Source organism: Amphiprion ocellaris, chromosome 16 (genome assembly GCF_022539595.1).
Source record: "Amphiprion ocellaris isolate individual 3 ecotype Okinawa chromosome 16, ASM2253959v1, whole genome shotgun sequence".
Taxonomy (NCBI): Eukaryota; Metazoa; Chordata; class Actinopteri; family Pomacentridae; genus Amphiprion; species Amphiprion ocellaris.
Window position 1 is genome coordinate 34,053,334 of NC_072781.1, and position 24,502 is coordinate 34,077,835.

Here is a 24,502-nt window from a genome sequence, read left to right on the forward strand (position 1 = left end):
TTATTGATCAATTTTTTAAAAAATCCTCAAAAATGTTGAAGCTTCAGCAGCTTCTGATTTCCAATCAAAAATCAATCGATGCTTCATCATTCCTCTGGAGGATTCCTGATCGATACCTTCTGATCAATAAAAACAGACTGAGACCAAAGTTTACGTTTATTTTCTCAAATACAAAAAGATAAAAATTCACTTTATAAAACAGTTCCTTCAGAATAAAAGGAAAAGCAGAACACATAATCAATAAATCTGATTGGTTTGTTTGATCGGCTCAGATTTACAGAACATTTAATCAATAAATCTGATTGGTCAGACACCCTTAAGTCTTTATTCACACATCAGTTAAACTTTATTTCAGCTTGTTAACGTGAATCCAGTGAACAGGCATCTTCATCATCCTCTTCATCTGTCTGCTACTTCCACACCTGCAGATCAATCAATCAGCTGATTGGAGGAAGAACAAACCTCAGGTGAGGATGATGAAGATGGTGATGAAGCAGGCAGTGAGCAGTAAACAGCCCTCAGGTCACACCTGTTCAGGTAAAAGGCCTCTCTGGTGCAGAGCTCAGTCACATGACATCAGTTAAATCAACAGAAGCCGTCGTTCTTCCAGAACAGCAGAATCACGACAGACATCACCTGCCAGGTGTGTTAGTCTGTTCTCAGTTACCACGGCAACGCCATCAACAGACGGAGACTGCTGACGACGAAGACGAAGAATAAGAGAAAGGAAAAGAAAGAAGAAAAAGAAGAAGGCACATCTGACTCAAAAGATTTGGTCCAGTAACACCTGGGAAAAGCTCCACACCTCGCTGATGGAAGCCCCGCCCCCTGCAGGTGGAGGCTTCAGTAGCTGAATCTGACCTTCTCAATGTCAGAGATCAGAGTCCTGGCCAGGTAGATCCCCACCATCTGAGACACAGACAGGTATACAGGTGAGCCATAGACAGGTACACAAGTAAAAACACAAACAGGTAAATACAGACAGGTAATAAACAGACAGGTAAACACAGACAGGTAAAACACAGACAGGTATACACAGACACGTTAACATTCAGTATGTTGAACTGTTTGTGTTCAACGGTTGTTTTCCTGATTTCTTTAATGTGACCCAGTACACACTACTACAACTCAGTACTGCAGAAAGGAGTATATCTGTAGTACTGCTGTAATCCTACTGTAGTCCTGCTGTAGTCCAACTGTAGTACTTCTGTAGTCCTACTGTAGTACTGCTGTAGTACTGCTGTAGTACTGCTGTAATCCTACTGTAGACCTGCTGTAGTCCTACTGTAGTACTTCTGTAGTCCTACTGTAGTACTGCTGTAGTCCTGCTGTAGTAGTGCTGTAGTAGTGCTGTAGTAGTGCTGTAGTCCTGCTGCAGTAGTGCTGTAGTCCTGCTGTAGTCCTGCTGTAATCCTACTGTAGACCTGCTGTAGTCCTACTGTAGTACTGCTGAAGTACTTCTGTAGTCCTACTGTAGTACTGCTGTAGTCCTACTGTAGTACTGCTGTAGTAGTGCTGTAGCCCTACTGTAGTCCTACTGTAGTAGTGCTGTAGTCCTACTGTAGTACTGCTGTAGTCCTACTGTAGTAGTGCTGTAGTAGTGCTGTAGTACTGCTGTAGTAGTGCTATAGTCCTGCTGTAGTACTGCTGTAGTAGTACTGCTGTAGTCCTACTGTAGAAGTTCTGTAGTCCTAATGTAATACTGCTGTGCTCCTGCTGTAGTAGTGCTGTAGTACTGCTGTAGCAGTGGTGTAGTCCCACTGTAGTACTGCTATAGTCCTGCTGTAGTACTGCTGTAGTAGTGCTGTAGTACTGCTGTAGTCCTACTGTAGAAGTTCTGTAGTCCTAATGTAATACTCCAGTGCTCCTACTGTAGTAGTGCTGTAGTCCTACTGTAGTAGTGCTGTAGTCCTACTGTAGTAGTGCTGTAGTACTGCTGTAGTAATGCTGTAGTAGTACTGTAGTACTGCTGTAGTCCTACTATAGTATTGCTGTAGTCCTACTGTAGAAGTTCTGTCGTCCTAATGTAATACTGCTGTGCTCCTGCTGTAGTAGTGCTGTTGTCCTACTGTAGTAGTGCTGTAGTAGTGCTGTAGTACTGCTATAGTCCTGCTGTAGTACTGCTGTAGTAGTACTGTAGTACTGCTGTAGTCCTACTATAGTATTGCTGTAGTCCTACTGTAGAAGTTCTGTAGTCCTAATGTAATACTGCTGTGCTCCTGCTGTAGTACTGCTGTAGTACTGCTGTAGCAGTGGTGTAGTCCTACTGTAGTACTGCTATAGTCCTGCTGTAGTACTGCTGTAGTAGTGCTGTAGTACTGCTGTAGTAGTACTGCTGTAGTCCTACTGTAGTACTGCTGTAGTCCTACTGTAGAAGTTCTGTAGTCCTAATGTAATACTGCTGTGCTCATGCTGTAGTAGTGCTGTAGTCCTACTGTAGTAGTGCTGTGTTCCTGCTGTAGTAGTGCTGTGTTCCTACTGTAGTAGTGCTGTAGTACTGCTGTAGTAGTGCTGTAGTCCTACTGTAGTAGTGCTGTAGTAGTGCTGTAGTCCTACTGTAGTAGTGCTGTAGTACTGCTGTAGCAGTGGTGTAGTCCTACTGTAGTACTGCTATAGTCCTTCTGTAGTACTGCTGTAGTAGTGCTGTAGTACTGCTGTAGTAGTACTGTAGTACTGCTGTAGTAGTACTGTAGTACTGCTGTAGTCCTACTGTAGTACTGCTGTAGTAGTGCTGTAGTACTGCTGTAGTAGTACTGCTGTAGTCCTACTGTAGTACTGCTGTAGTCCTACTGTAGAAGTTCTGTAGTCCTAATGTAATACTGCTGTGCTCATGCTGTAGTAGTGCTGTAGTCCTACTGTAGTAGTGCTGTGTTCCTGCTGTAGTAGTGCTGTAGTCCTACTGTAGTAGTGCTGTAGTACTGCTGTAGTAGTGCTGTAGTCCTACTGTAGTAGTGCTGTAGTAGTGCTGTAGTCCTACTGTAGTAGTGCTGTAGTACTGCTGTAGCAGTGGTGTAGTCCTACTGTAGTACTGCTATAGTCCTTCTGTAGTACTGCTGTAGTAGTGCTGTAGTACTGCTGTAGTAGTACTGTAGTACTGCTGTAGTCCTACTGTAGTACTGCTGTAGTCCTACTGTAGAAGTTCTGTAGTCCTAATGTAATAATGCTGTGCTCCTGCTGTAGTAGTGCTGTGGTCCTACTGTAGTAGTGCTGTAGTACTGCTGTAGTAGTGCTGTAGTAGTGCTGTAGTCCTACTGTAGTAGTGCTGTAGTACTGCTGTAGCAGTGGTGTAGTCCTACTGTAGTACTGCTATAGTCCTTCTGTAGTACTGCTGTAGTAGTGCTGTAGTACTGCTGTAGTAGTATTGTAGTACTGCTGTAGTCCTACTGTAGTACTGTAGTCCTACTGTAGAAGTTCTGTAGTCCTAATGTAATAATGCTGTGCTCCTGCTGTAGTAGTGCTGTGGTCCTACTGTAGTAGTGCTGTAGTACTGCTGTAGTAGTGCTGTAGCAGTGCTGTAGTCCTACTGTAGTACTGCTATAGTACTGCTGTAGTAGTGCTGTAGCCCTACTGTAGTCCTACTGTAGTAGTGCTGTAGTACTGCTGTAGTACTGCTGTAGTAGTGCTATAGTCCTGCTGTAGTACTGCTGTAGTAGTACTGCTGTAGTCCTACTGTAGAAGTTCTGTAGTCCTAATGTAATACTGCTGTGCTCCTGCTGTAGTAGTGCTGTAATACTGCTGTAGCAGTGGTGTAGTTCCACTGTAGTACTGCTATAGTCCTGCTGTAGTACTGCTGTAGTAGTGCTGTAGTACTGCTGTAGTCCTACTGTAGAAGTTCTGTAGTCCTAATGTAATACTCCAGTGCTCCTACTGTAGTAGTGCTGTAGTCCTACTATAGTAGTGCTGTAGTCCTACTGTAGTAGTGCTGTAGTACTGATGTAGTAATGCTGTAGTAGTACTGTAGTACTGCTGTAGTCCTACTATAGTATTGCTGTAGTCCTACTGTAGAAGTTCTGTCGTCCTAATGTAATACTGCTGTGCTCCTGCTGTAGTAGTGCTGTAGTCCTACTGTAGTAGTGCTGTAGTACTGCTATAGTCCTGCTGTAGTACTGCTGTAGTAGTACTGTAGTACTGCTGTAGTCCTACTATAGTATTGCTGTAGTCCTACTGTAGAAGTTCTGTAGTTCTAATGTAGACGTTCTGTAGTCCTAATGTAATACTGCTGTGCTCATGCTGTAGTAGTGCTGTAGTCCTACTGTAGTAGTGCTGTGCTCCTGCTGTAGTAGTGCTGTAGTCCTACTGTAGTAGTGCTGTAGTACTGCTGTAGTAGTGCTGTAGTCCTACTGTAGTAGTGCTGTAGTAGTGCTGTAGTCCTACTGTAGTAGTGCTGTAGTACTGCTGTAGTAGTGCTGTAGTCCTACTGTAGTACTGCTGTAGCAGTGGTGTAGTCCTACTGTAGTACTGCTATAGTCCTTCTGTAGTACTGCTGTAGTAGTGCTGTAGTACTGCTGTAGTAGTACTGTAGTACTGCTGTAGTCCTACTGTAGTACTGCTGTAGTCCTACTGTAGAAGTTCTGTAGTCCTAATGTAATAATGCTGTGCTCCTGCTGTAGTAGTGCTGTGGTCCTACTGTAGTAGTGCTGTAGTACTGCTGTAGTAGTGCTGTAGTAGTGCTGTAGTCCTACTGTAGTACTGCTGTAGTACTGCTGTAGCAGTGGTGTAGTCCTACTGTAGTACTGCTATAGTCCTTCTGTAGTACTGCTGTAGTAGTGCTGTAGTAATGCTGTAGTACTGCTGTAGCAGTGCTGTAGTCCTACTGTAGTACTGCAGTCCTACTGTAGAAGTTCTGTAGTCCTAATGTAATAATGCTGTGCTCCTGCTGTAGTAGTGCTGTGGTCCTACTGTAGTAGTGCTGTAGTACTGCTGTAGCAGTGCTGTAGTCCTACTGTAGTCCTACTGTAGTACTGCTATAGTACTGCTGTAGTACTGCTGTAGTAGTGCTGTAGTAATGCTGTAGTACTGCTGTAGCAGTGCTGTAGTCCTACTGTAGTACTGCTATAGTACTGCTGTAGTACTGCTGTAGTAGTACTGTAGTACTGCTGTAGTCCTACTGTAGTACTGCTGTAGTCCTGCTGTAGTACTGTAGTACTGCGTGTACTTGTACCTGCAGCAGAGAGATGACGATGAACACGATGGCCACGGTGTACAGGTTTCCAGGTAACCAGTCCTCCAGCGCCACGATGCAGCCTTTAGTGTAGATGTGGTCGCTCCACTCCCTCTGCAGAAGACAGGGTTCTCATCACAACTAGCCATGTGATGTCACAGTGATGTCACAGTGATGTCACAGTCACAAACCGTCAGCGGCAGGTTTCCTGAGCAGTCTGCTGCAGAAACCCTCACCTGTCCACCAGGTGTTCACACTGACAGCTCACCTTCGGTCTGCTCCTCACGTCATATCCACACTGCGTGTTCACTACTGAGTCCTGCAACACAACACGCTACTGTTAAACACATGCTACCATTAAACCCACGCTACAGTTACATACACGCTACCGTTAAACACACTACCATTACATACGCTACTGTTAAACACACGCTACCATTACACACGCTACAGTTACACACACGCTACCGTTAAACACACTACCATTACATACACTACTGTTAAACACACGCTACAGCTACACACACGCTACCGTTAAACACGCTACCGTTACATACGTTACCGTTAAACACACGCTACAGTTACACACACGCTACCGTTAAAAACATTTGATTTGATTTGATTTTATTTGTTGACATGTGTTCTATTGTTCCTTTCTTTTAATTTGCTTTTATTCTAACTTTATTGTTTGATTTTAACTGGAAAGCACTTTGGTCACCTTTGAGTGTTGTAAAGTACTCTATAGATAAATCTTGATTGATTGATTGAACACGCTACCGTTAAACACGCTACCGTTACACACGCTACCGTTAAACACATGCTACCGTGCCACGGAGTAAACCTATTGATCAGAGGTGATCAGTATTGATCAGTACTGATCAGTATTGATCAGGGATAAACTCACAGCAGGATCCGTGATGCAGCAGGAGAACGGAACTCCACACTTCTCTCTGCTGCGATGGGTTCCGTTACAGCTGAAGTACACGTTGAGATCCCAGTCCACCGGATCCTGAGCACCGCAGCAGTGGTTCTGTTGACAGAACAGGACATTAAGGTTCTACAGGAGAACATGTGTCTCAGCCTCCAGTGGTTCTACTGATGTGAAGGTTCTACAGGAGAACATGTATCTGAGTGTCCTGTGGTTCTACTGATGTGAAGGTTCCACTGATGTGAAGGTTCCACAGGAGAACATGTGTCTGAGCCTCCAGTGGTTCTACTGATGTGAAGGTTCCACAGGAGAACATGTGTCTGAGCCTCCAGTGGTTCTACTGATGTTAAGGTTCTACAGGGGAACATGTGTCTGAGCCTCCAGTGGTTCTACTGATGTTAAGGTTCCACAGGAGAACGTGTCTGAGCGTCCTGTGGTTCTACTGATGTGAAGGCTCTACAGGAGAACATGTGTCTGAGCCTCCAGTGGTTCTACTGATGTTAAGGTTCTACAGGAGAACATGTGTCTGAGTGTCCTGTGGTTCTACTGATGTGAAGGTTCCACAGGAGAACATGTGTCTGAGCCTCCAGTGGTTCTACTGATGTTAAGGTTCTACAGGAGAACATGTGTCTGAGTGTCCTGTGGTTCTACTGATGTGAAGGTTCTACAGGAGAACATATGTCTGAGCCTCCTGTGGTTCTACTGATGTGAAGGTTCCACAGGAGAACATGTGTCTGAGCCTCCAGTGGTTCTACTGATGTTAAGGTTCCACAGGAGAGCATGTGTCTGAGCGTCCTGTGGTTCTACTGTTGTGAAGGTTCTACAGGAGAACATGTGTCTGAGCCTCCTGCGGTTCTACTGATGTGAAGTTTCCATGGGAGAACATGTGTCTGAGCCTCCAGTGGTTCTACTGACGTTAAGGTTCTACAGGAGAACATGTGTCTGAGCGTCCTGTGGTTCTACTGATGTGAAGGTTCCACAGGAGAACATGTGTCTGAGCCTCCAGTGGTTCTACTGATGTTAAGGTTCTACAGGAGAACATGTGTCTGAGTGTCCTGTGGTTCTACTGATGTGAAGGTTCTACAGGAGAACATGTGTCTGAGCCTCCAGTGGTTCTACTGATGTGAAGGTTCCACAGGAGAACATGTGTCTGAGCCTCCTGTGGTTCTACTGATGTGAAGGTTCCACAGGAGAACATGTGTCTGAGCCTCCAGTGGTTCTACTGATGTGAAGGTTCCACAGGAGAATATGTGTCTGAGCCTCCAGTGGTTCTACTGATGTTAAGGTTCCACAGGAGAGCATGTGTCTGAGCGTTCTGTGGTTCTACTGTTGTGAAGGTTCTACAGGAGAACATGTGTCTGAGCCTCCTGCGGTTCTACTGATGTGAAGGTTCCATGGGAGAACATGTGTCTGAGCCTCCAGTGGTTCTACTGACGTTAAGGTTCTACAGGAGAACATGTGTCTGAGCGTCCTGTGGTTCTACTGATGTGAAGGTTCCACAGGAGAACATGTGTCTGAGTGTCCTGTGGTTCTACTGATGTGAAGGTTCCATGGGAGAACATGTGTCTGAGCCTCCAGTGGTTCTACTGACGTTAAGGTTCTACAGGAGAACATGTGTCTGAGCGTCCTGTGGTTCTACTGATGTGAAGGTTCCACAGGAGAACATGTGTCTGAGTGTCCTGTGGTTCTACTGATGTGAAGGTTCCATGGGAGAACATGTGTCTGAGCCTCCAGTGGTTCTACTGACGTTAAGGTTCTACAGGGGAACATGTGTCTGAGCATCCTGTGGTTCTACTGATGTGAAGGTTCCACAGGAGAACATGTGTCTGAGCCTCCAGTGGTTCTACTGATGTTAAGGTTCTACAGGAGAACATGTGTCTGAGCCTCCTGTGGTTCTACCGGTGTGAGGAGCTTTACCACGCGCTGCAGGGAGTCGATGAGGTTCTGCAGGTCGATGTCGTCTCGGTACGCTCTGATGTTTGCCAGGAAGAACTCGTTGATCCATTCTCTGACCTGACCCTGGAACACCACGGCCAGAACGGCTGCAGTCAGCTCCAGGAAGAAGATCAGACCGATCACGCCTGAGAACTGGACCAGAACACGGAGAGGGTTCCAGTGAGGCACAGAACATACAGCAACAAGCTGGGAACACAGAACCTGAACACGTTGTAACACATGCATGTTTTAACACACACGTTTTAACACACGTTTTAACGTACGAATTTGAGCAGACAGATGTTTTCTCTCAGAGCTCCCACGCAGCCGGCGAAGCCCAGGATGAAGGTGACTCCACCGACCACCAGGACCAACCAGACTGGGTCGAAACCATGTAGCCGGGTCACCTGGGTCAGGTCCAGCAGGACTCCCTGAGAACAGAGACGGGGGAACCAGTCAAACCAGTAAAGAACCAGTGCAGAACCACATGGATGTTCATGTTTTCTAAAAGGGATTAGAGAGAAAACGTGTTTTTCTTCAGTCTTCTCTGTCCTAGTTGTGTTCGCTCACCTTTTCACTCCAGGCCCAGAAACCAACCGCGATAAAGGCAACTCCAGCCAGCTGCAACAAACACAGAACAGCAATTAGACACATCCAGAAACCAACCGCGATAAAAACAACTCCAGCCAGCTGCAACAAACACACACCAGCAATTAGACACATCCAGAAACCAACCGCAATAAAGGCAACTCCAGCCAGCTGCAACAAACACACACCAGCAATTAGACACATCCAGAAACCAACCGCGATAAAGGCAATTCCAGCCAGCTGCAACAAACACACAACAGCAATTAGACACATCCAGAAACCCGCAGCAGAAACACAGCTCTGGAAGGTCATAAGATAAGTCCTTTATTTCTCCCCACGCCAGGGGAAATTTACATTGTTCATCATGTATGTTCCTGATAACATATATGTTCCCAGCAACATGTATGTTCCTGACAATATGTTCCCAACAACATGCACGTTCCTGACAATATGTTCCCAACATGTATGTTCCTGACAACATGTATGATCCCAACAACATATATGTTCCTGACAACATGTTCCCAACAGCATGTACGTTCCTGACAATATGTTCTCAACAACATATATTTTCCTGACAATATGCATGCTCCCAACAACATATATGTTCCTGACTACATGTATGTTCCTGACAACATATTTGTCCTCGACAACATATTTGTTCCCGACAACATATATGTTCCCGACAACATTTGTTCCCGACAACATATCAACATATGTTCCCGACAACATTTGTTCCCGACAACACGTATGTTCCCGACAACATATCAACATATGTTCCCAACAACATTTGTTCCCGACAACATGTATGCTCCTGACAACAGACTGATGAGCTGCTGTAAACTCAGTCATGTAATACTGGTGATATGTCACTTCCTGCTCCTCAACCACACAGGATGTCAGTGACATCATTTCCTGTGAAGTAAAGACAGACAGGAAACAAACTTCAGTCCTGTTGCCTGTTTCTGCACAGACACACAACACGCAGTCCAACATGTCAACATCACTAACAATCCCTCTACGACTCAGCAGCCCCCCTACCTAATGATAAATGACTCAGCAGGCCCCTTACCTAACCCTTGATTCTACACGTCTGAACATCTCAACATTCTGAGGGGACAGAGTTCCAACGGCATCTTTCTGACCAGTTCCAATTAAATCACAGCATCTAAACATGACGAGGTAGATCTAACGAACTGAAGACATCTGGAACCAGACATCTGGAACCAGAGATAGTAGATACAGTGGTTCCACAGCAGATATTCAGTATGAATGTAGACTTCTGTGATGAGAAACATGAGGGTAGAAGAATCTGAGATGTTCTCCTGAACTCACTGAAGTAAAGATATGAAGAATAGAATTACCTGGAATAAGATTAAATCTATTTAAATTAAATAAAGATGAAAACAGTGGCACCCATATAGCTCAACGCATTAAGCGGGCGACCCATGTACAGGGCTGGTTCCCTACGCAGCGGCCCGGGTTCAATTCTCGCTCCCGGCCCTTTGCTGCATGTCCTCCCCCAACTCTTCTCCCCTGTTTCCTGTCTGTCTCTCACTGTGCCTATGAAAGTAAAGCTGAAAAAAAAGCCAAAAAAATAACTTTAAAAAAAAAAAAAAAAAGATGAAATACAGAACAGCTCCTCATATGTGAGCTATGTTTACCGTCAGTGTCTGTAAAAATGTAAACAGCTGATCAGGTGACTGTAAACATGTAAACAACTGATCAGGTGATTGCAAACGTAAACAGTTGATCAGGTGACTGTAAACATGTAAACAGCTGATCAGGTGACTCTGTAAACATGTAAACAACTGATCAGGTGACTGTAAACATGTAAACAGCTGATCAGGTGACTGTAAACATGTAAACAACTGATCAGGTGACTGCAAACATGTAAACAGCTGATCAGGGGACTCTGTAAACATGTAAACAACTGATCAGGTGACTCACCCAGAAGATGATATTGTAGCTGAACATCAAGTATTTGTAGAAGCAGCTGACCTCTGCGTTCTCATAGCGATAGTAGTACATCTGTGGATACACACAGTAAACACACAATAAACACACTGATACACACAGTAAGCACCCAATACACAGTAAACACACAATAAACACAGTAAACACACAATAAACACACTGATACACACAGTAAACACACAATAAACACACTGATACACACAGTAAACACACAATAAACACAGTAAACACCACTGATAGCCGTCTGTCATCAGTGTTGCTACGGAAACTGAAGCCTCCTAAAGACGTTGGTAAACAGCTGCATGTAAAGGTGCTGCACTGAAGTCAGGTGGTTCTAATACATAACGTTCCTTCATGTCCAGACTAGACCAGTACTGGACCGGAACTGGACCCGTATTGGACCGGTGCTGGACCCAGAACCTGACAGATACTTTTCACAATCATAAAGTCTTTGAAATATGAACATAGTGCAGAAACTCCTTTAAGTGATTAAAAATACGTTAATTCAAGGTTTGACTGGAAACGTTCACTGGATACTAGCTGGTAGTCATCAAGTACCGGCCATCAAGTACTAGTTATCAAGTACTAGTCATCAAGTACCGGTTATTCAGTACTGGTTATCAAGTGTTTTTGAGCCGTTTCACCGTTTTAACTGTAATAAATCACCGACAGCCCCGGTAGACTGCCCGGTGCAGTGTGCTGACGGTCCTGATCCGGTCCTGACCCGGTATAAACCGGTAAAGTCCGGTTTGTTTCTCAGCAGTTCGTTCAGAACAGGAAGTGACTGATGCTAATGCTAGCAGAGAGGCTAACAGAGAGAAAACTACTGAATAAACGGTTTAAAGTCACCAAAACTGTCCGAAACAGAAGATTTATCGGTTAGTCGGAGACGGTCAGACTAACCTCAGGACACTGTGAACGACAGAACAACAGTTGTTAATCCAAAAATAATCAATAATCAATAACACACCCTGCTGCCAGTCGTCTTCTGCTGCCGTTTCCAAAACAAACGCCACTTTCTCTTCTTCTGTGGTGTTTACAGTTTAAACTGTGTCAGAGCCCCCTGCTGGACAGGAGATTAACTGTAGCCCGAAAACACGCTGTGTACTGAAGAGTACTACTACTGCCGAGTACTACTACTGCCGAGTAGTATTACTGCCGAGTACTGCTACTGCCGAGTACTGCTACTCTCTTGTAGTACTACTGTTGTATAGTAGTACTGCCGAGTACTACTACTCCTCTATGCTAATACTACTGTATATTAGTACTGCTGTGTACTGCTACTGCTGTGTACTACTACTGCTGTATAGTAGTGCTACTGAGTACTGCTACTGCTGTGTACTAATACTACTGCATATTAGTACTGTTGTGTACTAATACTGTTGTGTACTAATACTACTGCATAGTAGTACTGCTGTGTACTACTACTGCTGTGTACTAATAATACTGAGTATGACTGTGTACTATTGTGTACTAGTACTATTGTGTACTACTATATACTTCTGTGTACCAGTACTACTGTGTACTGGTACTACTATGTACTATTGTGTATTAGTATTACTGTGTACTACTATGTACTACTGTGTACTACTGTGTACTAATGTATACTAGTACTACTGTGTACGACTGTGTACTAGTACTACTGTGTATGACTGTGTACTAGTACTACTGTGTACTACTGTGTACTACTATGTACTATTGTACTACCATTCGATGATGATGTCACATAGTCTGACACTTGGCTGTAATCTCTGGTACATGATTGGTTCTCTGTTGTGTTACCATGACAACAGCCAATCAGTGCCGGTTAATGACTCAGTTTATTAGGGTCACTGCTGCATGTAATTAACATCCTATGAGGTCACAGGGTCACATGGTCTGTCACTGCTACCATGGTAACCAGGCACATGTGACTTCACTGGTTTAATCAATCAATAAAATGAGCCAATAATCAATGAGAATGGATCAATACATCACTCTCATTCTTTATCCCCTGTAGCCTGGATCTTGCTGTTACCATAGAGACAGGCTCTGATGCTCTGTCACCATGGTGACGATGATTCTGGGTCAGACTGAAGATCAGCTGCAGTTTTTCAAAACAACACAAACAAACAACAACAAACAGAAAGTAAACAGACGTGTCTCCTGGAACACAGACGGTTCTCAATGGAATACAGACGGTTCTCAATGGAACACGGACGGTTCTCCCAGGAACACGGACGGTTCTACCCAAAACATAGACCATTCTCCTGGAACATGGACGGTTCTCCCTGCAACACGGACGCTTCTCATGGGAACACAGACTCTCTACAGGTGAAGGTCACATGACCAACAGAGCGCATCAGCTGACCTTCTAATCAAGGAAAACCAATCAGATCGATCAATACTCCGTAATCATTAGAACTAATCAGAGGTTCTTCTGTCAGTTCAGAGTGAATCAGTCACACTGATACTTTCAGATCCACATCTGGTCCTGGTCCTGGTGCCGGTCCCAGTCCTGGTCAGACCTGCTGAACCAGGACAAAGGTCAGACTAGATCTTCCAGCATCCCATTCATTGTCTATGTGAAGCGCACCGCGGTGAACGCTGGTCTAGTTTCAGTGTGTTTACCCGCAGCTCATTTGCATAAAGTAGACCCGACTTCTTCTTTATGCAAATTAGATGCGGTGTGTGGAGATCCGACGCATCACCAGCCGTCAGTGACTTAAGACCAGGACTGATTCAGCTGGTGCAGGTTAGAACTCACCTCAGATGGGAGTGACCTATAGTGACCTCTAGTGACCTCCAGTGACCTCCAGTGACCCTGGTGACCTCTAGTGACCTATAGTGACCTCTAGTGAACTCTAATGACTTCTGGTACTTTGTGTACTCTGTGTGTACTCTGTGTGTACTCTGTGTACTCTGTGTACACTGCGTGTACTCTGTGTGTACTTTGTGTTCTCTGTGTGTACTGTGTGTGTACTCTGTGTTCTCAGTGTGTACTCTGTGTACTCTGTGTGTACTCTGTGTACTCTACTGTGTACTCTATGTGTACTCTGTGTGTACTCTGTGTGTACTCTGTGTACTCTGTGTGTACTCTGTGTGTACTGTGTGTACTCTGTGCGTACTCTGTATACTGTGTGTACTCTGTGTGTACTCTGTGCATACTCTGTACTCTGTGTGTACTCTGTGTACTGTGTGTACTCTGTGTGTACTCTATCAGGTGATTTAAAACCCTAAACCAGCATTACTAGAACGAGTCTGTCCTCTGGGGTGAATCGTGACGCTCGGTGTTTGTGTAACAGACATTTTTTTTAAGTCTGTTCCACCTAAAATAGAACTCAGATCTGCAGTCAGTCTGTCGGTCCTTCATAAATCCAAACGCTGCTTCAGGAACAAAGAACTGAAGGATCCAGGTGAGCTCTCCTGTTACCTGCAGACAGGTGGCCTGAAGCTAAGTGCCTGAATGAGAACATTTCTGTTCTACATGGTTCCCTTAAAGAAGATCACATCAGTAAAGAAACGTTGATCAGCTGATGGATGGACAGCCCACAGAACGTTTCTATCACAGCTATCAAGAGAACCAGGAATCCAGACTAGAACCTCCATGAGTCTGGAACAAAAATCTCCAGATGATCTGAAATAAATCGTTCCACTGCAGGAGAACCACAGGTTTGGTTGGTTTGATTCTGGTTGGTCCAGCAGCTTCAGCCACCAAGCAGATCTCCAAGAGGAGATTCCTGCAGGTTCTAGTGTCCAAGAGCTTGTCCCAGAAATCTAAGACGGAAACCAGGAAGTAGCTAAATCCTGGCTTCATTTTCTCAATGCAGAACCCAACAGGTGACGTCCCGGTACCTCCATCCATCTATATATACAGTCTATGATCTCCATCCATCTATATATATATACAGTCTATGCATCCAGCGTAAAGGTGCATCATGTATGTTGGAGTGTGGACCAGAGCACCACCCTCCAGCTATTGCAGTGCAGTCTGGGATTTGTAGTATCAATGGGGCACACCTAAAATACCTGCAGGCCAACTCTGATAGATATGAAATATGAAACTGTGGTCAGATACCGTTGTCCTTGAATTTGTCTGCTCAAACTGATGAATCAAAGTAGTTGGAGATGAAACTGATATTTGACATCAGTCAGTCAAAGTTACATTTCATCAACTAAAGCAAACAGCGACTCTTTAACAGCTGAATAGTTTATTTATTCTGCGTACCAATATTTCTGTACAAAGTGTTTTGTTTCTATAAAGCTTGGTGAACATCTCCACAGAAACCTCTGGTCCAATCAGAGCACAGCAGCAGGGCGACATCACTTGTTGCTGGGCTGAGCAGCGACATAGAGGGCCACCAGGCAGTAGACCACGCCCCCCACCCTCAGCCCCATTGTGGTCCGGTACAGCAGCTTGTCTATCAGATCCTTCTTCAGGTGGACCGAGACACCGTCCGACACCTGACAGAGAGCAAGACAAGTTACCTGAGGGGGCGGGGCTTATTGCACTGATATATACAAGGTGCATTCAAACACATCCCTGAATGTACACAGCAGGAACATCAGCAGACAGGTGAGGAGTCCGATTTCAGATGTTTCTGAAGCATCAGTGAAGATCAACCTTCATGTGGAGGATCATCATGGTGACCAGAGGAGGGTCTGTGGTTACCATGGTTACCACCCAGAGACCAAACAGCATTTTAACAATGAAGAAGCAGAGAAGAAGGTCAGGAGCTGCTGCTGCCTTCAGTTCATCCTCCAGACTGTCAACTCAGAGGTCTAAGAGAACGTCCTGAGAACATTCAACCAGCTGAACTGTGGAATAAACTGACACTGTCCTGTTTAGTTTCTCTGCAATTTATATTAGAAACGCAGGAACTGTCAGTAGATGACTTGAGTACAGGATGAATGGTCGTAGAATGATTGGTGTGATTTTGAATGGATGATAAAAATCTCTTTAAATAGCTGGAAAAAGCAGCGTGGAACCTTGAATGGTTAACCCTGACTAAGATCTTTGATGTCGTCAAACAGAACTTGGAGCTGCTGATTTAAATGTTCCATCTGATTAACATCCACAACTGCTGACAGAGAACCTGTTTTTGGTCGACATCATCTTTTCTGTAGGGTTTGAGTTAGGGTTTCCAAAGAGTCAAACAGGAAAGTAGGGAGACGAATGATGGGAGGACCTGCAGCAAAGAGCTGTGAGCTGGAATCAAACCCAGACAGCTGCGTCGGGGACAATAGTTCCTGTTTATGGGACTACGGTTCCTGTTTATGGGACTACGGTTCCTGTTTATGGGACTACGGTTCCTGTTTATGGGACTATAGTTCCTGTTTATGGGACTATGGTTCCTGTTTATGGGACAATAGCTCCTGTTTATGGGACTACAGTTCCTGTTTGTGGGACTATAGTTCCTGTTTATGGGACTATAGTTCCTGTTTATGGGACTATAGTTCCTGTTTATGGGACTACGGTTCCTGTTTATGGGACTACGGTTCCTGTTTATGGGACTATAGTTCCTGTTTATGGGACTACGGTTCCCGTTTATGGGACTATAGTTCCTGTTTATGGGACTATGGTTCCTGTTTATGGGACTATAGCTCCTGTTTATGGAACTATAGTTCCTGTTTATGGGACTGTAGTTCCTATTTATGGGACTACGGTTCCTGTTTATGGGACTATAGTTCCTGTTTATGGGACTATAGCTCCTGTTTATGGGACTACAGTTCCTCTTTATGGGACTACAGTTCCTGTTTATGGGACTATGGTTCCTGTTTATAGGACTATGGTTCCTGTTTATGGGACTATGGTTCCTGTTTATGGGACTATGGCTCCTGTTTATGGGACTACAGTTCCTCTTTATGGGACTACAGTTCCTGTTTATGGGACTATAGTTCCTGTTTATAGGACTACGGTTCCTGTTTATGGGACTACAGTTCCTGTTTATTGGAGTATGGTTCCTGTTCATGGGACTATAGTTCCTGTTTATGGGACTACAGTTCCTGTTTATGGGACTATAGCTCCTGTTTATGGGACTACAGTTCCTCTTTATGGGACTACAGTTCCTGTTTATGGGACTATAGTTCCTGTTTATGTGACTACGGTTCCTGTTTATGGGACTATAGTTCCTGTTTATAGGACTACGGTTCCTGTTTATGGGACTATGGTTCCTGTTTATGGGACTACGGTTCCTGTTTATGGGACTATAGCTCCTGTTTATGGAACTATAGCTCCTGTTTATGGGACTATAGCTCCTTTTTATGGGTTGCCTCCCCAACCAGTTGACCCACAGTTGATTTCTTTTAACAGACAATTCTTTCTCTGGACTTCTGCTCCTTTTCCAGTTCATTCTGCTCTGCAAACATGGAGCTGTTTGTCAACAAACTCTTTTAAACAAAGTTTTAAAAACGTCACGATGTTCTGTCAGACAGACCTCTGCTGGAGATCAGTCCTGGAAAATGAGAACCGTTTTGTACCTAGTAGCAGAAATAGTTGGAACCTGATGTGTTTGTCACTTCACATCACGATGCTGAAAGGATATCTGGTGCAGCTCTTACCTGAGCTGTGGGAGCTCAGGTGTGTTGTTGCTGACAGCATAGTTCAGAACCACTAAATGGTTTCAGCTCTACTCTTTACACCTCTCTGTGACTTCCTATTCCCCAAAGTAAACATGGCCTCAAGATTTCTGTGTTTGGACTCAGTTTAGTAGTTTCATTCCCGATGGAGCTGTTTCCAGATCAGGACTTCAGAGAGAGTTAAAGTGATGCAGGAGCTCTGGGACCAGAGCAGCACTACACAGGAAGACACTTAAATCACTTCTGATTGTAATAGAATCATCATACAAGTTGCATGACCCCAGAGGGCCCACAGCATATTTCAGATCTCCTCAGGAGGTCTGGACCACATTCAAGAACCACACCTGAGCCACATTCAGGGCCCCTCTAGGGGGCCTAAAACCTCTTCTGTGGAACCTGAACTGCAGTCCTACCTGGATGAGCCTCCGCATCGCCGGGACTCGGATGGCTGCCAGGTACTCCATCTGACGTCCTGCTTCACATCCCAGCTTGGTCGAAGTCACAAAGATGGCAGGTGAACTGACAGGAGGAACACCTGGACGTAGACCCTGAGAACAGACAGACAGGTGGGAGCAGGGTCATGTGATCAGCCCCTGGAGGTTCACTGTGAGGTCATGATGATGAACATGAAGACCATGATGAACATGAAGACCATAACGAAAATGACCATGAAGACCATGATGAACATGAAGACCATGATGAGAACATGGAACCTCCACACAGAACCAGATTCAAACCTGAACCTTCTAGCTATGAGGCCACAGTAATAACCACTGGTCCACTGTGCTGCCTTCTGTTTTGGTAGTTCATAAATCTAAATAGTTGTTTCTGTGCTTTCATTTTTGTATGTTTATAGATGAAGATTATTTCTGTGCTTTTATTTTGGTATGGTTAGAGATATTGATATTTCTGTGCTTTTATTTTGGTATGTTTATAGATATTGGTTATTTCTATGCTTTTATTTTGGTATGTTTATAGATATTGGTTATTTCTATGCTTTTATTTTGGTATGTTTATAGATATAGATTATTTCTGTGTGTTCAGTTCTTGGTAATGTTTATAGATATTGATATTTCTGTGCTTTTATTTTGGTATGTTTGTCGATGTATATTATTTCTGTGCTTTTATTTTGGTATGTTTATAGCTATTGACCATTTCTGTGCTTTTATTTTGGTATGTCTACAGATATTGGTTATTTCTGTGCTTTTATTTTTGGTATGTTTATAGATATTGATATTTCTGTGCTTTGATTTTGGTATGATTATAGACAGATTATTTCTGTGCTTTTATGTTGCTATGTCTATAGATATTGGTTATTTCTGTGCTTTTATTTTGGTATGTCCATAGATATTGGTTATTTCTGTGCTTTTATTTTGGTATGTTTGTCAATGTATATTATTTCTGTGCTTTTATTTTGGTATATTTATAGATGTAGATTATGTCTGTGCTTTTATTTTGGTATGTTTATAGATGTAGATTATTTCTGTGTTCAGTTCTTTATAATGTTTATTTTGTTCCTCTGAGCTGTTTGAGGAGAACCAACAGATCTGCATTCAGTATAAACATCATTTCCATTAAACCAACAGCAGCTCACAGAAACAAACTTCAAACTATTGATTATTGATTAGAGCTTTTACTAAAATATTTCAGACATTTTCTGACAGAAATAACTAATTATTAGATTGGCTGCTGGTTAACTTTCAATTATTGAATCAGCTAATTGATAATATTATTGATCTCAGTAAGAAGAGACTTCATCGATCAATAATATTGATCAATTTGTTGGTTCAAACTGAACCACCAGCTGTTTGCAAACTGTTCAACGGAACGATCAATTATCAGTAATCAGTAATAATAATCGATCACATACTGATTATTACAGCTCAATCAGCTTTACACTGATCAGCATGAACATTAATCGATAACTATATTGATCAGCAGTGAGTACATGAGATCAGTGGTTGTAATCTGATAGCAGAAGTTACTCTACTGTGAGAAGTAATCTGATTACTATGAGCTGATATTACTGTCAGAGCTGATCAGATCGGGTGTGATCAATAATCGATACCTGACAATCAATATGTGAGCTCACTAACAATCACCTGGAGCTTCCGTTGTTTCTGATTAGCATTAGCATTAGCATCTGTCAGCCTCACCTGAGGAGCCGCGGAGCGTCTCAGCTTCCCTCCACTCAGTCCGTTCATCCTCACCTGGTCTGCGGACGTTACCTGTCGGACCGCTGACAGCACGGCGCTGCGTCATGACATCACACCGGCTGTCTGGATGGCCTGAAGTAAAACACAGGAGAGATAGAGAGAGAGATAGAGATATAGAAATAGGTAGTTAGAGATAGAGATAGATAGAGATTGATAGTGATAGATAGAGATAAAGAAATAGATAGAGAGATAGAGATATAGAAATAGATAGTTATGTAGAAATAGATAGTTATAGAAATAGAGAGATAGAGAGAAACAGAGATAGAGATAAAGATAGATAGAGACATCAAAATAGAGATAGAGATATAGAAATAGAGAGAGAGATAGAAATACAGAGACAGAAATCGAGATAGATAGATAGATAGATAGATAGATAGATAGATAGATAGATAGATAGATAGATAGATAGATAGATAGATAGATAGAAATAGATAGAGATAGATAGAGATATAGAAATAGAGAGAGAGATAGAAATACAGAGACAGAAATCGATATAGATAGATAGATAGATAGATAGATAGATAGATAGATAGATAGATAGATAGATAGATAGATAGATAGATAGATAGATAGATAGATAGATAGAAATAAAGATAGATAGAGATATAGAAATAGAGAGAGAGATAGAAGTACAGAGACAGAAATCGAGATAGATAGATAGATAGATAGATAGATAGATAGATAGATAGATAGATAGATAGATAGATAGATAGATAGATAGAAATAGAGATAGAGATATAGAAATAGAGAGAGCGCTAGAAATTGAGATAGAGAGATAGATAGAGATATAGAAATATAGAGATAGAGATAAAGAGATAGAGATATAGAAATATAGAGATAAAGAGATAGATAGAGATAGATATAGATACTAACTCCCCACCAAGATCATTAATAATGAAGTAACTCAACCAAAGGGACCAACTGATGATAATCTGCGCTGCACGGGTGAAGAAAGACGTTAAATATGAGAACCAGCAGTGAGACTGATCTGTCTGAGGAGATCCACAAGCAGAGGAAAGAACATGACCCGGTCCATCAGCAGAACCTGAAGATCTAACCCTGGTTCATCCAGTTAGACTCCTACCTTCAACCCTCCAGTGGATTCTTGGGTATCAGGAAGACGGGGAATGTTTTCACCAGGTTCAGGGTGGTGGATGGAGGCTGTGGCATCCACTTTAGTTTGGATCCTTGAAGAGTAGAAGTTGTCAGATGGAGACCTGTAGTATTTTATCAGTGATGTCTCAAAGAGCAAAGTTTAACTTCATCTCTGGGAACTGCAGGTTTACACAAAATTAAACAGGTTAGGATTGACCTTTAAGATTTGAATTCTAAAATCATATTCCTACAAGAAACACATTCTGGAAGAGGAAAGTAGTAAGATTATTATTTATGCATAAATTAATCCCATTTCAAGCTAAGACGGACAGATACTTTATTATCCACGGTTCACTCTGGTCAGAACATGTGAACTTAGTAAATGTGTATGGTCCTACTGTAGATGATCCAGACTTCTCTACAAATCTGTTTCTTCCTCTCTCAACAGATAATAGCAGGAGATGCTAACTGTAGCTGGATCCAAACCTCAGCAGGTCTACAATCAGTCAGAACCGATGCAGAACTATTCTATGTTTTACTGAAGAACTAGGACTGATAGACACATGGAGGGAATTGAACCAGATAGCAAGGATTGTTCATGTTACTCCAGTACACACAATACATACTCACATATTGATTACTTCTTAATATCTGTGGGATTATTCTCCAAAATACAAACTGTTCCTATGATTTTAAATTCAGACCGTGTCGTATATGAGGACACTAAGGTGACCCACCTAGATGGACTTTCAGCTCAGGTACCTACAGGACCAGGGGCCTCATTTATAAAACATTGCGTAGGATCCACACTAAAAGTTTGACTACGCCGAAAATCTGAAATAGGTGTACGCCAAAAAATATTCTGATTTATAAAACTGTGCCTACGCACAGCTGCACACAATTTCCCATTTATAAATCACACTCCAGCTGGAAGATTGTGCAGGTGGATCCACCTCACATCCCGCCCACAACACACCCACATTTTACCATGAATGGTCAATGTAAAGTAACTCATGAATGTATTTACATATAAATAAGCTGCTGATCCACAGCATTTTACGCTCAGTCATGGCAGAACAAAGAAAATGTACATTTTCGGAGCCCGAGATAGAGGTGCTTGTGGATGAGGTGGAGGCCAGGAAGAGTATCTTGTTTGGTGGTCATAGTAGTGGCATCACTAACAAAAGAAAAGGCACTGAGTGGCAGCACGTTGTTACCTCTGTCAACAGTGAGTGCCACAGAGAGAACTGTGGCAGAGGTGAAAAAGAAGGGGTCTGATTTGAAGGTGGAGGCCAAGAAGAGAGTGACATGCCATCGCCAAAGCATGTCTGCTACAGGTGGGGATAGGGGCAAACCTGAGCCCACACCTCTGGACAGCAGGATAGCATCCATCCTCGGGACGGCCAGCGTGTGTGGAATCGTGTTAGAGAAGGAAGGAGACACCGATTTGGCAGAGCCCACAGAGGAGACCGGTAAAGTACAGTTTTATCTGTTTATTAGATATTTAAATGGACTTGTAAAAAGGCAGTGAACTTATGCTTTTTGTCCTCAGTCACTCTAGAGTTGGAAACACTGGCTGACGAGGAGGTTCTGACCACAGCGTGTCCTGTCAGCGTGGATGAAGCCTGGCTGTCCCCAGTACAAGTACATCCTGAGACCATGGCACACCTAGAAGTGGTCAGATCCTGACAGACAGAGTCCTACAAACACAAAGGGACACCATCGGTGCCATAAATGAAGTGCGGGATGAGCTCCAGCAAATACGCAGTAATGAACAACATGTGTGAGGTCCTGTCTGACATTGCTGCCTCTATTAAAGATCTTGTTTAAAAATGAAACTTACTTTCGGTCTTATTGTAAACGCTGCATAACACCCTCATGGAGCCTTGCTCCGTGTTAGAACTCCTCATGTCGGGTAGATGGTTGTGGGTCGGGGTCCTCATGGTGTGGGAGAGGGAGGCCAGGTGGGAGGGGAATGGCATTCCTCAGAGCAACATTGTGTAGAACTCCACAAGCCCTAATGATTTTACACGCCTTCTTGGGGTGATATAGCAGTCTGCCCCCCGAGGCATCCAAAACCCTCCACCGACCTTTGAGGAGGCCGATGGCTCGCTCCACAATCGAGCGCACACGAGAGTGTGCCACATTAAAACGCTCCTCCTCTGCACTCTGCGGGTTGGTGAAAGGGATTAGAAGCCAGTGTCTGAGGGAGTAGCCACTGTCATCTGCAAGGTCTAACAGAAGAGTAAATAAATACTCAGCTTTAATGGGTAGAATCACTACAATGGTGTTCATGTAGCTACTTACCCAGGAGCTAGCCATCCCCACAGCGCTGGCCTGCAGTCTTTTCCCTACACTGCTGTGTGTCAGGATGAATGAGTCATGTGTTGACCCAGGCCACCGTGCCACTAAATTTGTTATGATCATGTCCGATGTACAAGTAATTTGTACATTGATTGAATGTACATTTTTTTCGGTTCACATACACAAATTCATTTTCACTCAGAGCCCTTATAGCAACATGAGTGCAGTCCATTGCGCCGATTACATTTGGGAAACCGGACACTGCTGCAAATTGCCGTTTAATGTTGGCCTGTTCACCCACAGTGTAAGGAAACCTGATGTATCGACTGGTCATGTTTATAATGCCATCCAAAACAGCTGGCATTATTGCGGGATGGCAGGATATTGAGGGATGGTTGTGATATCCCAGAGCTAAAGGACATCATTTAACTGTATATCAGACCCAAAGAGGATTTAGACAAAAAATGTAACCTTATATATTCTTCATATAAAACACATATCTGTCGGCCAATTCCCGCTGGAAGGAGCCGGTCGCCAGAAACCCCAGAGTGGTCAGCACCTGTGTCTGTACCGGGATGGCGTGGTTTTGGCAGGTAGGTCGGTCTAAGACAGGGCCCAGTTCAGCACATAGATCCAAGAGCACTGCTCTGGCGAATCTAAATCAGCTTATTAGCCAGTCATCATCATGGGCCAGGATATCTCCGTGGTCCCTAAAAACTCTTTCCATTCTTATTCTACCATTTATGTGATCTTCCAGCAATGCCAGCGCATCCATTGTGCCACATTACGCACAGCTGTCACCCGCTATTTATCCGCTTGGTCAGCAATTGGACTGATTGTTACATGCCTTGTCCCAATTAGTAATCAATCAGTGCCATCCACTGCTCTATATCATTTGAAGATGGAAGTTTGATATATGAACATAGTTCTGCAAATACAGTCGTAGGCCGAATGGCACACTATAGGAACATATATAACAATGGGGGTTTATGATTATCCGGCTCTACAAGTCTAATATGTGATGACAATAAAGGTTTGAGATGAATCTGGCTTCAATTCACCACCTCACCGTCTGGCACTGCCATTCCCTCTGTCTCCAAAATGTCTGTAAGCAAGCATCAATGTTGGGGCAGCAGTGCACATATTCTCACGCCAAGTTTATTTTATAAATCACAACCTTTGCTTTGGAAGTTGCGTACGTAACTTTCTAGCCCTGTTTTGTGCGTAAGCAAGCTTTATAAATGAGGCCCCAGGACTTTAGAGACTATTTAGGAAAATGCATAGATGAGTTCTTTAAAATGAATATGACACAAACTTATGCCAGTACCAGGTGGGAAGCATTTAAAGCTTTTCTTAGGGGACATATAATAAGCTACACTTGCTCTAACTCTAAAAGAGCACAACAAAAAAGACAATTTTTGGAGGATAAAATTAGAATCGTCCAAGAAAAAGTTGATCAGCAAAGTGACCATGAACAGAAAGAACTAGTAATTCTGAGAGCAGAGTATGACGAGCTAACAGCCTTTAGAGCCGCCGCAAGTCTCTAAAGACTCAAACATTTCATGAACAAGGAGATAAAGCAAGTAAACTACTGGCAAATAAAACACCTGGAAACTAAAAGCTCAACTACAGCAGTTATAAACATTAATGCTTCCATTACAAACCTGAAGACAGACATTAAAAACATGAAGTGTTTCAGTTCTTGGGGAGGCTCAGGTGCAGGAATGAGAAACAAACTCCAGG

At 43.3% G+C, this 24,502-nt stretch overlaps 2 protein-coding genes across 3 annotated transcripts; both read right to left on the minus strand.

Moving 5' to 3' along the window:
• Positions 1–138: 138 nt before the first annotated feature.
• tspan14 (tetraspanin 14) lies at positions 139–11,620 on the minus strand. Of its 2 annotated transcripts, none has more exons than XM_023295731.3 (9): positions 11,557–11,620; positions 10,560–10,640; positions 8,595–8,645; positions 8,309–8,455; positions 8,007–8,177; positions 6,066–6,191; positions 5,430–5,480; positions 5,162–5,275; positions 139–909 (listed from the first exon to the last, which is right to left on the minus strand). In XM_023295731.3, the coding sequence occupies exons 2-9, from the start codon at positions 10,638–10,640 to the stop codon at positions 844–846; spliced, it is 807 nt and encodes a 268-aa protein (XP_023151499.1). In that variant the 5' UTR covers positions 11,557–11,620; the 3' UTR covers positions 139–843. The 2 variants fall into 2 exon arrangements, with proteins under 2 accessions (XP_023151499.1, XP_023151500.1); XM_023295732.3 differs by having other exon boundaries at positions 11,490–11,576.
• A 3,198-nt stretch (positions 11,621–14,818) lies between these two features.
• Positions 14,819–19,636, minus strand: LOC111586055 (cytochrome c oxidase subunit 7A-related protein, mitochondrial-like). Its single transcript, XM_023295734.3, has 3 exons — positions 19,301–19,636; positions 17,558–17,692; positions 14,819–15,029 (listed from the first exon to the last, which is right to left on the minus strand). Exons 1-3 carry the CDS (start codon positions 19,346–19,348, stop codon positions 14,889–14,891), a joined length of 324 nt encoding a protein of 107 aa, XP_023151502.1. The 5' UTR covers positions 19,349–19,636; the 3' UTR covers positions 14,819–14,888.
• Positions 19,637–24,502: the final 4,866 nt, after the last annotated feature.

Coding starts and splice junctions, on each gene's coding strand:
- tspan14 (XM_023295731.3), bottom strand. CDS start 10,640: ATGTACTACTATCGCTATGAGAACGCAGAGGTCAGCTGCTTCTACAAA. Junction 8,646..10,559: donor GCTACAATATCATCTTCTGG/GTGAGTCACCTG, acceptor TGTTTGTTGCAG/CTGGCTGGAGTTGCCTTTAT. Junction 8,178..8,308: donor ACATCTGTCTGCTCAAATTC/GTACGTTAAAAC, acceptor GTTCTGGTCCAG/TTCTCAGGCGTGATCGGTCT.
- LOC111586055 (XM_023295734.3), bottom strand. CDS start 19,348: ATGAACGGACTGAGTGGAGGGAAGCTGAGACGCTCCGCGGCTCCTCAG. Junction 17,693..19,300: donor GACGCTCCGCGGCTCCTCAG/GTGAGGCTGACA, acceptor GTCTGTTCTCAG/GGTCTACGTCCAGGTGTTCC. Junction 15,030..17,557: donor CGATGCGGAGGCTCATCCAG/GTAGGACTGCAG, acceptor GCTCTCTGTCAG/GTGTCGGACGGTGTCTCGGT.